The sequence below is a fragment of the Agelaius tricolor genome, unplaced genomic scaffold, assembly GCF_023055355.1.
Source record: "Agelaius tricolor isolate 1412-34295 unplaced genomic scaffold, bAgeTri1.0.p SCAF_44, whole genome shotgun sequence".
In the NCBI taxonomy this organism is placed as follows: Eukaryota; Metazoa; Chordata; class Aves; order Passeriformes; family Icteridae; genus Agelaius; species Agelaius tricolor.
Window position 1 is genome coordinate 3,685,074 of NW_027269304.1, and position 15,269 is coordinate 3,700,342.

At 47.9% G+C, this 15,269-nt stretch overlaps 1 protein-coding gene across 2 annotated transcripts in view; it reads right to left on the reverse strand.

The window, feature by feature from the left end:
- ZCCHC7 (zinc finger CCHC-type containing 7) overlaps positions 1-15,269 on the reverse strand; it is a 93,259-nt gene that overhangs the window by 22,047 nt on the left and 55,943 nt on the right. For both annotated transcript variants that reach the window (XM_071455087.1, XM_071455088.1), the window contains exons 5-7: positions 10,478-10,521; positions 9,214-9,339; positions 8,054-8,224 (exon numbers count right to left, since the gene is read on the reverse strand). In XM_071455087.1, the coding sequence (XP_071311188.1) occupies positions 8,054-8,224; positions 9,214-9,339; positions 10,478-10,521 (341 nt within the window). The remainder of the gene's footprint in view (positions 1-8,053; positions 8,225-9,213; positions 9,340-10,477; positions 10,522-15,269) is intronic.

Sequence of the window (15,269 nt, forward strand, 5' to 3'; positions counted from 1 at the left end):
TGGTTTAACACACTCCCTGCCATTGTCAGAAAGCCAGTAACAGTTTTCCCTCTGCCCTTTTTCTCCGAGGGGCAGAAGTTTGGGAGAGCAGTGTGTTCGTGACTGTAGGAAGCATTAATGCTGCAAAACAAACAGGGGCGGATTTAAATTCTACATTTTCTGACATTTTAAATTTACATAACGCTCTAGAAATTAAATCACAAGGTGCCTTCCTTTCATGTACAAACTGAAATATTTTATCTTTTTTGTATGTATCTCTTTCCTAATCAAAATATAATTGTTACATGTAATAATCCTCAGCAGCCTCATGTCAGGTGAGTTGTAAACAAGAACCATAACAGATTGCTTTAATGTTGCTATTTTTACAATGACTTGCTTGCTTTTTTTTTTACTTTTAATTTTTTAAAATTGTCAGACTTTCATACCAAGTCCTAAGTGCAGCCGTTGAAAAAAAAAAATTTTCCTAGCAGGTTTTTGAGTCACAGAAGTGACACAATTGACCTGAGGGACAGTTGAGAGATGGTAAAGAGGAAAACGTGGATCTTTAAAACAAAATCAGAACATGTTGGTGGTCACTAAAGCTCAGATCACTCTCTTAGAGATTCTTAATGCTTTTACAAAATGTACGATATTTCTGATGGCCCCTGAGGCACAGACAGACACGGAAATTGTGTCACTTTTTGTCATTTTGGTACACAGCTACTGCAGCAGAGGTCTTTCACTTCTCTTTAGAAATTTACCTTCTTATAAGAACAACCCTGTACTCATTTGAACAATTAGCAACTTGGTTTGCCAACCTTCATTTTAAGAAAAGGAAAAGAAATGTAGTATTCCACGGCTTCTCCATAATATTGCTGCAGCTGCAATTTCGAACATTGAAACCTCATGACTGCTTGCAAATGAGTACTATTAACACTTCTTTAGATTTCAAATAAATTTTTCACTCGTGCCCAAATTCTTGTCTTCTTTTATTTTGATGGAGTGTGTTAATTAAAAAAAAAAAAAAACCACACCACAACCAGTATCTCTCAAAATAAAATCCAAGTTTTTGCTAGTCACCCTGTGGCACATACAGTGTGTTTTTCCCAGATGTGATGGAAATGATATTATTTATTATTCATTCCACCAGTAACATAATTGTCTGCAGAAAAATCTACAATCTGTTCTGTGTAATGGTTCAACATTTCTCCTCTTACTCAAATGCTGTGTGTAAACATTTGAGTTTTATATTAATATTTCTATAAAGGAAATGTGTGAAGGACATCACATTCCTCACCGAGGATCTGACAGTCTGAACACACTCAAGCTGTCTTTGAGCACAAACAAAAGGATTTTCCTCCTTCCCTAACTTAGCCAGGGTTCAGAGAGCAACACATAAACACTCTGTAGCCTGTAAAAACACTGTACCAGAGTTCTTAGCATCTCCCTGAGAGCTGAGGAGGTTTCAGCTGTGCAGGACAGCTGTGCTGGTCCAGCTCAGGGGTAGCAGGCAGTTATTTATACATTAGTTCTGGATACTTTTCGATTACCACAGTGTGCCTGGGCTAATATGGTTGAACAATTGCAATCAGTGAGTTGTCCTATCCTGGCAAAATGCCGCTCTGTGCTATGACCTTTACTCACACGACTGCTATTTAATAATCACCATCATCATCATCATCATCAAAATTACTTATTTTTGAATAATTGTTTGGTTGGGTATTTTTTCTGCTCTGGACACAAAGACGTCGCTTTGAGCAAAAATCTGTAGCTGTGAGTGAGAAGCACAGCTGGCAGAGCTCTTGTCAAAACCCCGGGAGAGGCACAGCCCCAGCCCCTGTGTGGTGCTGTCCAGAGGTGGGTTTTATCTTCAGGGACCTTCTAAGGCTGAGGGAAACCAGAAGAAGGAGAGGATGAAGGTAGTGAGGGAAGGCTAAGCATATTCCTTCATTCAGGTGCTGGCTTGGGGAAATACTGCTCAAGTGGGGTACAACAGCCGAGGAGGGGTCACTGTTAAACAGCAGCTCTTTAGAGATGATGCTTTTAACCAGGAACCTCGTTACTTTGCATCAGCTCAGGGCTGTTGTCTGCATCTTATCTCGTGGAATGACAAATAGTATGATTAACAATTACTACCAAATACTGGCTCCTCAAATGAGGCAGAGAGGTTTGCTATGGCAGGCAGCATAGCCAGGCAGAACCACTGCCAAACCCACCATTTTCCTTATTTGTTTAAAATAACTTAACCATCAATGGCCCTCCTTTAGAGAAAAGCCCCTGTGGTACCCAGCTACGATGGCAGCGTGATGAACTACATTAAAATAAAATTGCATTTATTTCCTGCCCCAGTGGTCTGACCTTACTCGCATTTAGATGTACCAGCACAAAAGGTGCCCACTCCAGAGGGCAGAGCCACTGCCACAGCGTGCGGGGAGGGCAGTGGGCCCGCACATGTGACACCTTGGGTCACTGTCCCCAGGGTCATGCCACATCTGTCCCCAGAGCCAGCGCTGTCCTTAGAGCCACACCTCTACTGTTCCCAAAGCCACTGCTGTCCCCAGAGCCAGCGTTGTTCCCAGAGCCAGCGCTGTCCCCAGAGCCACTGGTGTCCCCAGAGCCACTGCTGTCCCCAAAGCCACCGGTGTCCCCAGAGCCAGCGCTGTCCCCAGAGCCAGCGCTGTCCCCAGAGCCACTGGTGTCCCCAGAGCCAGCGCTGTCCCCAGAGCCAGCGCTGCCCCCAGAGCCACTGGTGTCCCCAGAGCCAGTGCTGTCCCCAGAGCCACTGGTGTCCCCAGAGCCAGCGCTGCCCCCAGAGCCACTGGTGTCCCCAGAGCCAGCGCTGCCCCCAGAGCCACTGGTGTCCCCAGAGCCAGCGCTGCCCCCAGAGCTGTGCCACCGCTGCCACAGCCCTGTGCAAGGGTGGCCACTCGTGCCTGAGGCTGACCCGCTGCACGGCGCCATAATGGGAGAATCGAGACTGGGTGCTGCATGTTTTGACCCATATTGAATTTTATCAGGTGCTAATTATTGTTTTACCAGAACAACGGCTTAATGCATCTGTTGTTTAATTCCCACTTCCCTATTCTCCAATGTGAACATCAAAGAAAATAAAACACTCAATCTCAAACAGCCCCTGACAGCAGACCGGGACTCGAGAGCTCAATAGACGAGGCCCTTGCCACCAGTTCTCATATTTCCACAACAATGAGCAAACACAAAACCGGCACTAAGCGGCCTTTGCTGCTTTCCGCTCCCCTCGGCCGGGCGTCTGCCTCGCGCCGAGGGCCCTCGACGGCGGCGCGGCGGGGCGCGGGCGCGGGCGAAGGATTAGCCCCGCTAACATGCGAGCGCCGGCCAAAGGCGAGCAAAACCCGCTACTGTATTTGGCGTATGAATAACCAAAATGCACGCGCTGACAGGAGACCGGGACGGGCCCGCGGCTCCCCGGGAGAAAATGTAGCTGTGATGAGTGACAGGGCTTTCAGGAAATATGTTCACAATCACAGACAGTGAAGGCCATGACCTAGATCGTTTAAGAGCTTGTCTTGTCAAATTATCAAAAGCTTCTTCGTCTCTGAATAAAGAGTGACATAAGTGAGTGTCAGAAAGCTGCAGGCTGACAAGCCAAGCATACAATAACAGCATGCACGTCACATACTTGCCGAACACCGCCACGGCTAGCGGCAAATCTTAATGAGAGCGCGGCTGGCCCAGGAGACTTGGGTCCCTGCTGGCATAGCTACTCATCTCGCAAAAATCCTTCAGCTCCGAGTCAGTTATGGTCTGACACGACGACTACAATTACTAAACACAACTTTTTAACAGAATCCTCTGGTGCTTTGTCAAAGAGGCAGCGGCTGCTTGGAGCTGCCCCGCTGCAAGCCACCACAATAAAACAAAAGATTTGCCAAAACACACACTTTTCATCACCTCCGCATGGGAACTGCCGCGGAAAACACACAATGCTTCCCTTCAAAGGCGCTCCTGCGCAAGCAGATGTCGAGACCTCTCCCCACGCTGGCAGCGCAGACAGCCGCTGGTGCCGGGCGGGCAGGGCTGGGGACTGCGGTGTCACCCTGGCCCCGGTGGCGCGGCCGTGTGCTCGCCCTCGGGTGCATGGGGACAGCCAGCAGGGTGGAGCGTGGGGAAGGACACTGGGCAACTCAGGAGACACAGCAAACATCGTGCTCTCTGCCCAGGGAAAATGGGCCACATGGATGCCAGCTGCCCCTGTGGAATGAGCCCAGCACCTCCAGCTCCAGCCCAGCCCAGCGCAGTCTGCCAGAAACAACAAAGGCTGAAGGAACCTGCCCGCAGAGAAGAGGCCAGTGGTGGCTTGCACGCCCAGAATGTTCTCAGAATATGCAGAGAAGATGGCAGTGGAAGCACCCAGCTGGTTCATGGGAAGGAGTGCTGACAATACAGTCTTTGGCCATTTGGATGGGGCCATCACACACTGTGTGGCTGCAGGGCACCAGGCTCCCGGGCACTGCTGTCTGCCAGCTCCTGGAGAGCCCATCCAGCTCGCCGAGCACCTACATGCTGGTTTCCCCAGGTGTACATGGAGACACTGCCCCTCTGCCTGCTTCCTGCAGATTCATGGAGCCCTTCTCCCAGCCCTGCCGCTGGCAGGTGAGGCTGCACACCAACCACAAGGCTCAAGACATCCACCGAACTGCCACTGAATCAGTCACAAGCAGCTCCTCTGCTGACCCTCCCAAGGAAACCATGCGAGGCCGGGCTGCTTCCAGAGCACCTCCAGCTAAGAGGACTCCGTATGTTCTCAGTGCTGTCTCAGGAGAAGACACTGATCTAGCAGGTCATAAATGCATGACCTTAAAGTGGTTTAAGTAACTGAGAATATTTCCTAAGCAAACTAGGTTAAGTCCCTTGAACTGCCTCACATTCACTTCTGGACCAAAGTGGAAAGTCAGTCTGACAGACTGTGCACAAGAGCCTGTTCTGCACCCTCTGTGTTACAGCAAAGGGGAGTAAACTTGCTGAGAAGGACAAATTACAACTTCCTTTGAGCACCCACAGCTTTTCATTACATATGTTTGGTAACAAGAAGATGGAGATTTCCCTTTTTTACAAGGAGTCACATGGGAAAGACAAGGGCTGATAGCTCCAAGTTACTCCTGGGGAGATCTCAGGTGGACACAGAAGAAAATTTTTCATGATGAAAACAATCATCTCTTGAGGGAAGTGATGGATTCCTCAGAAATGGACACTCTTAGGATTTGGCTGGGCTGTTTTGTGTAGACCATGCTTTTGCCAAGAAATGTTGGCAGTGATGATCAGATGATCCATGAAGTCCCTTCCAACCTGGCGTTGGAGGGTTCTGTGATTTCTCTCCCATGAACTGCTCCCATTTCCTCTGGAGGCAGGGCAGATCTGCATCCCTCAGAAAGGAGGCTCCAGGTCTGCTGCTCACCACACAGAGTCACCTTGGACTGTCTCTCCTCAACTTGGCTTCTATTGCCAGGTGTACTGGAAGAAATGATGTCCCCTGACCACTGTCTCCCATCACAGATGATTTACAAACCCTTCCCTCCGTCACCTCCCTTGCAGGCTGAGGAGCTGTGGCCATGCTGAGGGATACAGAAGGTGGGGACCAAAGCTTTGCCCGGGAAAGCTCCTGCTTTCCTGATGATTCCTAACATTTCACCAGTTTGGTTTTCTTTTTTACAGCTTGTGAAGACTAAACTGATTTTTTGTGGAATCATATCTCATACCTAGGATTGGAGTGCTGAACAGTAATATGCAGAACCTGTTATTCCATATGCCAAGATGGGATTGTTTTACTTTGCATTTATTGCCACTCAATGTCAATTGCCATTTTATTGTGTTCGCCCTCTGACTCTTATAGTTCTTGGGCAGCTCTGCCCAGCTGGCTCACAGCACTGACTCTGTAAGTAATTCAGTCTTCTCAGCCACTCTTGTTGCCCCATTGTTGACCCTTTTCCATGGTACACTAGCATATCCCACCTTTATCCTCTTACTCCATGCCTGTTTAGTTTGCTTGAAAGCTTTTGGCCAGGAACTTTGTAAAACGCCTTTTGGAATTTGCAGACTATGTCAACTGGATCATGTTTACACACATGCTTGTCAACCTGCACCTTTGAAGAACTCCAGAGATCCCTGAGAAGTGGGATTTCCTTTATGAAACAGCCTTGAATCACCCTGTGAATATTATGTTTATGCACCCATCCCAACATGCCACCGCCATGGTTCCTGCCCCTGGCTTGGTGCCCATGGTGCAGCTGGCAGCCTGGGACCCCCAGCTCTCCCTGGGACATCCCCTGCGCGCTGCCCTCGCATTATGAACTCAGTGACACTCATGCAGCAAGCACGAGGCGCCATGGCTGGGCTGTTTCACCCTCATGCTCCCCTGCAGCTTTTGGGCAGGCACCCAGACACTGGCTGTTACCCAGTTTTGGTAACGGGCCAGCGCTCACAGATTTGTAGGAACACTCACATTCTCTTCCATTTGACAGCTTCTCTGGTGTTCCCCTCCACTAAGTAAGGTTTCAGTATGGGAACATCCCTGGTTTTCTTCCACTATGAACATCCCAGATGCAAAAAACACCTTGAGGCCATGAGCAGCAACCTTGTCCTGTCCAAGTGTGCCTTTGTGTCTTGACCACCTGTTGGCTTCACAGGCTTTTTGCTCTGATCTCAGGAAAGATTTACTGTTGGTATTGATTGCTCTGCCTCTGCTCTGCCATGCCATCTCTCTCTGAGGACTGGGCAGGTGAGCTCCTGCTCTGATGCCCCAGTATTCACCCAGGTATTCACCTGACACAAGCAGCTTCACAGCTCCCATGCAGGAGCACACAAGAACTGCCCAAACTTTCAAGGAAAAACCTTTCTGATTAAAGGTGGACCCAAATGAGCAGAAAAAAATACATGCTCTGATGTTCCTGATAACCTGTATGGCTCAGGTAGGATTTCAATGCTTGATAGAGCACTCATGGTTCTTTAAAGAAAAGAACATCAGTTTATGAAACTGGTGTCATAAAATGTAAAAAAGAGAAAAGATGGCTAAGAAAAGATGCTTCATTACAGTTTGCAATTTTGTGTCACTGCCTATCAGAATGAGGGTGCAGAAACGTACAATTCACATTCTTTAAAGGTATTGTGGGTACATTAGCTATAAGCAAAAGTACATCTGGCACACATTCAAATATCCTACAAAACAGCAACTCCCAAATACACCAGCTGACCTTTGCACATCTCATTTTCCACTGTGACATGCTCTTTGACCAAACAGAAAAAGTAAAGGCAGGAAGGAGACATTTAGAAAGAGATTAAAATATTTCTGAGTTTCAAAAAAATCCAGTGTTTATGGAATCCCACAGGTGTATTTGAAAACCAAACACATAGGCCATATCTATAGTTAGAAACCGGAGTGTGAATGTATGCCAAAATTATCACAATTTGCCTTTTATCCTTATTTCTGTTTAATTCAAGAGAAAAAAAATCTCATAAAAGCTTGACTGCTACATATGGGACTGAATTTTGGGGACATATAAGACCATAATAATGTAATACAAGATGAAAGACAGAGACAACTATGTTTGTTCTCCCTTTAATTTTCTTCTATATCTTATTTTAGTAGATCTTGTCAAACCCAAAGCCTCCAAACTACTTCTCTCTAATAGTATTTTCACTGATGACTGTCTGATCATAGTGAAAGAACCATAGATCTGGAACTCCTGATGCATCAGAGTTACTCTTTACTCCTTCCTGGTACGCTCACAGCACCGCGTCTCCTGATTTCAACCTCCCTACCCCTTTCCTTCCCCAGGAAAAAGGAGCTTTGTGTCCACCACTGCTGAACTGAACCAAACTAAAGACCAGGTGTTGGCAATGCTTTGGTTTGTTTTCTTTGAACCACTCTCCATGAAAACTCTGACAGTGTAAAGCAGCGACTAAACACTTTCATATGCTTCTACAAATAGGCAGTATGTAAAATCAAAGTATCATGAAGAGATTGTAGCCATTGTAAATTCAGTTTCTGACAGGCACACACCAAACCAGGCCTGGTCTCTGTGCCAAGGGCCATACTCACATCAGCATAGTGGCCCTTCATGTCGCAGCGGTTGCAGTGCTTGTTCCAGTAGGCTCTCTCCAGGCATTCCCTGAAATAGTGCCCGGGCAAGCAGCAGTTCAGGCAGAAACGTGCTGGGCAGCTGTGCTGCAGATGGTCTCTTCCTGCACACAGACAGCACGGGGGAAGTTTCTGTGAAGAAGCAAAAGTAGAATCACATTAAGGAACAGTGTTCAGGAGATTCTTCCAGCCCTGCGGCCCCCGCAGGGGCTGTGTCGGGGGAGCTGGGGGGCACTCGCTGCCATCCAGGCTGCAGCACAGCCTCACAAATTCAGCATGTGGAGGGACAGATGTAACACACAGACAGCCATTCTGAGGCCAAACCTGTACCTCTGTGAAGCCAGTTTTCCCAGTGAGTGAGGGTGTTTCCCCCGAGGGTTGTGTGGGATGTGCTCATTCTGTTCTCGTGGGTAGCAGCCCCAAGGACCGAGGGTTTTACAGATTCTGTTGTGGGGGTAATCCAGGCTGTCATGCAGTGGCTCCCACTTCTTTACAGTGTACTGACTGATTTTTAAACTCTTAACCACAGGACAAACTTTTGGAATACGTGGCATCTATCTGAGCTTCTTCAAGTTAGCTCCAGTTTTGTCTTGTCCATGGTTTTTAACGCTGTTGTTATCATGACTCATTATACTTTCTGCTTTCACTTATTTACTAAGGCTGTATTTCTGATTCAATAGATTCTCCTTGTTGAAAGTACAATTGAAAAATATTTTACACTTGCTGACTGTTTTACCATATGAAAAAAAAAAGATATTTCTGTATGGCACTTGATTTTTTTTCCTCAGTTTACAGCCACATGGTTTAGTGGAAGTTGTTCCGGCCCATGGCAGGAGGTGGAACAAATTAATCTTTAAAGTCCCTTCCAACACAAACCATTCAATATGAATCATTATGATAGAATTCTGCATGTTTCTCTTTTATAAAAACAATCAAAGCAATGACATTGCTAAAGAGAGGGATAGTTTCACACAGTAAACTGACTTTGTGCGAGCTACCCCGCAACTCAGAGCACGGCTTCAAAGAAAGGCTAAACCACTGAAACAACGCTTCTAACAGCAAGCACAAAGGTCTATTAGGAAAACATCTGAATGTTCAAGTGATTTAAGCATTGCATTTACCTTTGGAGTGGGGCAGTTCTTGGACAAATGTCCTGGTCTGTGGCAGTTCCTACAAGTAACGTTTTTGTCCGCTCTGTAGTACCGCGTGCTGCTGTGCCTCACGCCCGCGTAGTTGGAGATCTGTGCCTGGTGAAACACAGAGAGAAATGCATTTACCACTTGAGATTCTGTGCTTTGGGAACTGGGAATTATAAAGGTCACTGCTGGCAGTGATCCAGCAGAAATCTAATGTTTCCCATGTACAATTTACACATCCAGGTTTGGAATGGGTAATTCTGCTACAGAGAAACCTGCATTGTCTGGAAGGAAAGTTCTCATTTGAACTTCTGCTTCAGGACATTCTTTTTTGCTATTTAAAACTGCAGTTGCGAAGCTTTCCCTCAATTAGCCAAGATTTACTCACTGTGCTATGTCACAACAAACTGGAATTTTCTCCACAAATAAAATGAACATCAATTGCAAATGCAAGTTACATATTCCCTTGCACACATTAAGGCAAACTGCTTGGACAAAGTACAATGCTATACAAGTCTGGATGAAATCTGCAATTTGCAATTGTAAAGAAAGACTTTAAAAGGAAAAAAAAAAAAAAAAAGAGAAGCTGGAAAAAACTGTCTCTCTCCCAGTGACCTCACACATACTTTCTGTGTAGGCAGCCAGAATTGAAAATCCTATCTACAACTGTCATTGCCTAGTAAACATCACAAGTTTAAAAAAAAATACATGAAATTTTGGATGAGTGAACAGGAGAGGTGTAAAAATACCATTTCCCCTCAGGGAAAGAATTTGTGAATGTCACTTGGTTGCATCAGCTGTACTGGACAGTGGAAGGAAAAAGGTAAGGATCAGGACAGAGCAGCTGAAGCTCACGCCGGCTCGGTGCTGCAGCAGCTCGCCTGGGATCTCTGGGCTGCAGTGTCCCCACGCTGTCCCTGGCGAGCCCGGGCAGGCTCCACACTCTGCTGGCTCCCAGGGCTGCCTGGAAGGGACCAGGCTGCCCTCAGACAGCTCTGGGGTTCCAGAGACACCAGGAAGGAAGAGCTGATGTCCCCCTTGCACGGTCTGTGGAAGCACTCCAGCTCTTGGCACCCCTGTCCCTTCCTGCCTCTGCCAACCCCAACTCAAGAACTCCTTTCTCTTGTGAGAGGACACTGCTAATCATGCCACAAAAACACCACAGAGGGGTTTTTCAATCCCATTTACTAATTCTGCTTGTTAATAAGCAACAAAAGAAAGAATTATAGGAAAACTGGGTTGTATTTACCTCTAAGTCTTTATGAGAGATGGACCAGTTCACATCAATTTCTCCTGAAAAACAAAATTAAAATTAATTATATTTATTTTATATGAATATTTTTCAATAATATTTTAAACATGATGATTACTGCAGTTCTTGAACTTGCTAACAGGTTTTGATGTACTAAAGCAGAGAAATTATTTCCATCTTTGGTAAAGGAAAGCTACAGACCCACCGGGCACCAAATCTGCCTCACTTGAGCATCAGCACAGGTGCAGCTATTGGGAGAAGTTTTTCTGACACCACCTGACCCCTGGGGTTGAAATTCAGGTGGGGATCAAGATCCTGATTGCAGCCCTTGGAGCTGCCCTGCCTGCGTTCCTGGGGATGCCCAGCTCCAGCCCCGAGCTGGAGTGTGGCAGCACACAGAACTAGAAGTTTCTGCAGAGCTTACACCTTTCCTCCGTGCCAGTTCACCAGCCCTGCATCCTGAGTGCTGCATGCCAACACGGCTGAGCACAGCCTCGCACACCCAGGCTGTAAGCTGAGCAAATCTATTTCCAAACAGCGTCGGTAATGTGCAATAAATCAGGAGGACACACTGCATTATCGACTGTCACGCCATCACCTTCTCACACGCAGCCTTTGGGCTGGCAGGGGGCAAAAGAAACAAGCCAGGAAGGAACGGGAAGGGCAGCAGGCTAAGGAGCAGGGTGCAGCCAGAGCTGCAGAAATGCTGCGTGCGCACACGGCTCAGCGCCCGGGCTGCGCACACACAGCGGGGCTCCCGCAGCAGCTCCTGGGGCTGCAGGAGCACCCATCCCAGCACAGGGCGCTGGGCCGCACAGCCAGCACCGCCACAGCGCGCACGGTCATCCTGCCGGCTTGCACACCTCCAAACACGGCCCATCCTGATCCTGCACCTCAACCCGAGGCACCCGCCTTGCTAACAGAAATCACAGCAGCATCACCATTTACAGACGGCAAAAATGTCTCCAGCTTTGATTGCACTATTCATTTCCATTACAAGGTGGATGACTGCAAATTAAAGCTGTATCATCTATAATTTTATGTCTTCCTCTTCATTTACTGAAGAAGTCAGTGATTTTGGCTGAGGCAGGTGATGTAGTGTTGGGACACAAGGTGTGTCACTCGGGTGCTTTGGAGCACGGCCCCTGGTTACTGCTGCTCTTCATGCAGCAGTCAGGGCTCACAGCTCATTCTCACCTGAGCAATGCCCTCAGGTATTTCTGTTTTCAACACTGGCTCATGCTGCCACCGAGACATTGATGATGCCCGAAGAGGGCAGTTAATAAAGCGCTGTGACTGAGTGTGACCCTGAGTGGTGGCACACACGGTGAGTGCCACTGCAGGACTGCAGCAGCGCGGGCAGGGCCAGCCCAGCGCCGCTGGACTGCGGGTGGGACAGGGACACATCCCTGCCCCAGGCAGCAGCGAGCGTGGGCAGCTCCGGGGAAAACCAAGCCCTCTGAGGCTGATCAGTAAAAGCAAAGAAACACGGCCATATTTGAGTGCATTATTTATGGCTTAAATGCCTGTTAAGGAAATTAATTCATAAAGAAAAAGGTATTTGTAATTCAAAGCTCTGCCTTGGCAGTCGGCACCGCAAGTGCCGTGTTGCACAGAAATGCACATGCAGAATGGTCACAGATCAAAATTACCAGCGAATTAACTCCTGTTAATCACTAGGCATGTCCTTCCTGAGGGCAAACCAACCAAGTTTCTCTTCTTCACTGTCAAAATCCCCAGCTTCACAGGGGAAAACCGTGATACAATGATTCAAATACTCCTAATACAGGAAGCTAAAACTGCTCCACTCAGAAAATAAATATAAGAGCTTTAATGCTGAATGAAATATTACAACAAAATCTCCCTTTACTAGATCTGTTTGGTGATATAAAAGTTAATTCTAATTCACAATAGATTGCATAAGGCTTTGTTTTCGCACACAGTAAGTTCTTCAGACCGAAACACCTAGGGAGAGTTTTGCTTCTGCAACCAAGTAGAAATCCTGCTGTAAAGACACATAGAAAAATCTGCAATATTTCTCACTGACCACAGTGTTTTGTCTGGCTCTAGATCACAAAATAAATCACAGAAGTCTTCTCAAATTGACAGATCCTTCCGTTCCTTCTGGTTTTGTTTGCTTATGAGGGTGAATTAAAGCATCCTGCAGGCAATGCCGGTGCCCTGCGGGTGGTTCCCGGCCACCCCTGCCCTGTCCTGGCTGCTCCCTTGGCTGCCGTGGGGTGCTGGATCCCCCGGTGCCGCCTCTCTGCAGCCCTCGTCCCCTCTGCTGTCACCCGGGGAAGGAGCAGCGTCCCCGTGGCTGTGCCCGGGGCAGGTGGGGCTGGCACCCCAACTCCACCCAGGCTGGCCGGGCACCGCCGCTGGTCCCACCCCGCGGGCTGCCCAAGGGCGATCGTGCCCACGCCACGAGCGCGACCCGGGGCAGGCAGGGCAGCTCTGGGCAGGCACGGGCTCTTTGCTGGGCTCCCCACCCCTTGCCAAGCCTGGCACCTGCGCCTGGCCTCCTCCAAGGCCACTGCCTGCACCACTGCAGAGCGCTCCACGCTTCTTCAAGGTGGGCATGCACACAGAAGGTGGATTCCTGCCTGACCAAGGGCTGTGATTGCTTTGTTTCTGTGTTTGCTTTAGTTTTATTTTTACTCTTCAGAATACAGCAGTTTAAAGTCGTATTCAGACAATCTCTGTCAGGATTTCCCCCTTTTTCTGTGGAAAAGTTGCACATATGAAACTTATTTAAAGCTTTCTGTAGTTAAATAAAACCAAGAACATCTTTCATATATTTGTGCTTTTAATCTTCCTTATCTTCATTTGTTAAATGCTATCTCCTTTATAAAATTATATTAATTTCTACACTAAGCTTAATATTAAGATGAAGATGAATTCCTGTATTATGATTATATGTATTTATATACTAAAAAATTACAACAGACTTTACTGTATAAAATTCTTGTATGTATACTTTGAGAAAATGGTGTTGTCAAACTGCAGATCAGGGAGGACGAGGATGTAAAATATACACCATTTATATGAAAATGGAAGCCCTGCACAAGGTTCTCCCTTTATCAAGTACCACATTTTGGCTGTCCTCTGCCCCTGCACAATGGGATGAATGGCGAGCAACAGCTTTGCTTTTATTTAAAGAAAAATTTTGAAAGATCATTGAGATTCACATGTATCCTTCCACCAGCATGAAAATGTAAATTTCTGAGCAGCGCTCGGGGTGAAGCCAGATTTAGGACCACTGTTCAATGTGCATTCAAACCTCCCCTCTTTCATCCCAGACAGGGAGAGGAGGGGAGGAGGGAGAAGGAGGACCAGCAGTCAAAACCTGAAATTGCCCGGGGGAACAATCTGCTTCCGCGGAACAAAACCCCGACTCAGAAGAAACAATGAAGGGTTCACAAAATTTCCTTATCTGCCGTGCTGCTCCAGCAGGGACCCGGCAGCTGATGGGGCTGCCCCGGCCAGGCGGGGCAGGCGCTGCTGGGCACGGCTGCGACCCCCCAAAATCACCCTCCTGCTCCCCTCAGCAGGGCTGGGACAAAACCCAGCCCCACGCGAGCTCTGCCTGCCCTGCCAGGGCTTGTGTCATCACCCGCCTCGCAACACAGGGGCCGCAGAGCTGGACATCCCGCTGAAAATAAAGCACCTCGGTCCCAAAAGAGGGAGGCGAGTGGTCATGGCCCCCCTTCTTTCTAATTGGAAAATGAACGACGAGATGTATTTTATTTATTTTGTGTTATGATCAGCCCCGTAACACAGGACACTTCAAGCTGTGGCACAATGATACATGGGCCTGAAGGGCAAATACATTTCCAAGCTGGGCTTTAAAAATTGGATTTTGACTGCTAATTAATGTAGCATATTACAGAATAGAGAACTCTAATTATATTCCACTGTAAGATCTCCGTGGCAAGGACTGTTTCAGAATATCTCTGAACAATATTTACCATACCAGGACACAGCTTCTGCTGCTAGTGGAAGAGCATTTTAAAATGCCTTAAAACCCCTAAAAATCACTAGATCTGTAAGAATTTCACAATGTGACCTATCACATACATCTGAAAATTCCTGATTATGTGTGACCCAAGGTGATTCAAGTCCTGGAGTACTGGAGCTTGCTACAATGAGTTCCACATTTTCTGTGTCCAAGTATCCCTGCTCCCCAAAGGAAAAGGAAGGAGAGGGTGCCAGAGCACAGCCAGGCACTGTCCTGGAACAGACCCTGAGGCCGGCCTGTCACCCCAGGTCCTGTACGGCGGCACAGGAACGTGGGAGTGTGTCTGTGTGCAGGGCGCTGTCCGTGTGTCTGGCCGCGTCTGTGTGTCTGTGTCCGTGTGTCTGTGTGTGTCGGTGTCTGTGTCTGTGTGTGCAGGGCACTGTCTGTGTGTCTGGCCGTGTCTGTGTGTCTGCGTCCGTGTGTCTGTGTCTCTGTGTCTGTGTGTCTGTGTCTGTAGGGCGCTGTCCGTGTGTCTGGCCATGTCCATGTGTCTGTGTGTGTGTCTGTGTGTGTGCAGGGCGCTGTCTGTGTGTCTGGCCATGTCCGTGTGTCTGTGTGTGTGTCTGTGTGTGTGTGTCTGTGTGTGCGGGGCGCTGTCCATGTGTCTGGCCATGTCCGTGTGTCTGTGCCTGTGTGTGCACAGGGCGCTGGCCGTGTGTCTGGCCGTGTCCGTGTGTCCCTGTATGCACAGGGCACTGTCCGTGTGTCTGGCCATGTCCGTGTGTCTGTGTGTCTGTGTGTGTGCAGGGCGCTGTCCGTGTGTCTGGC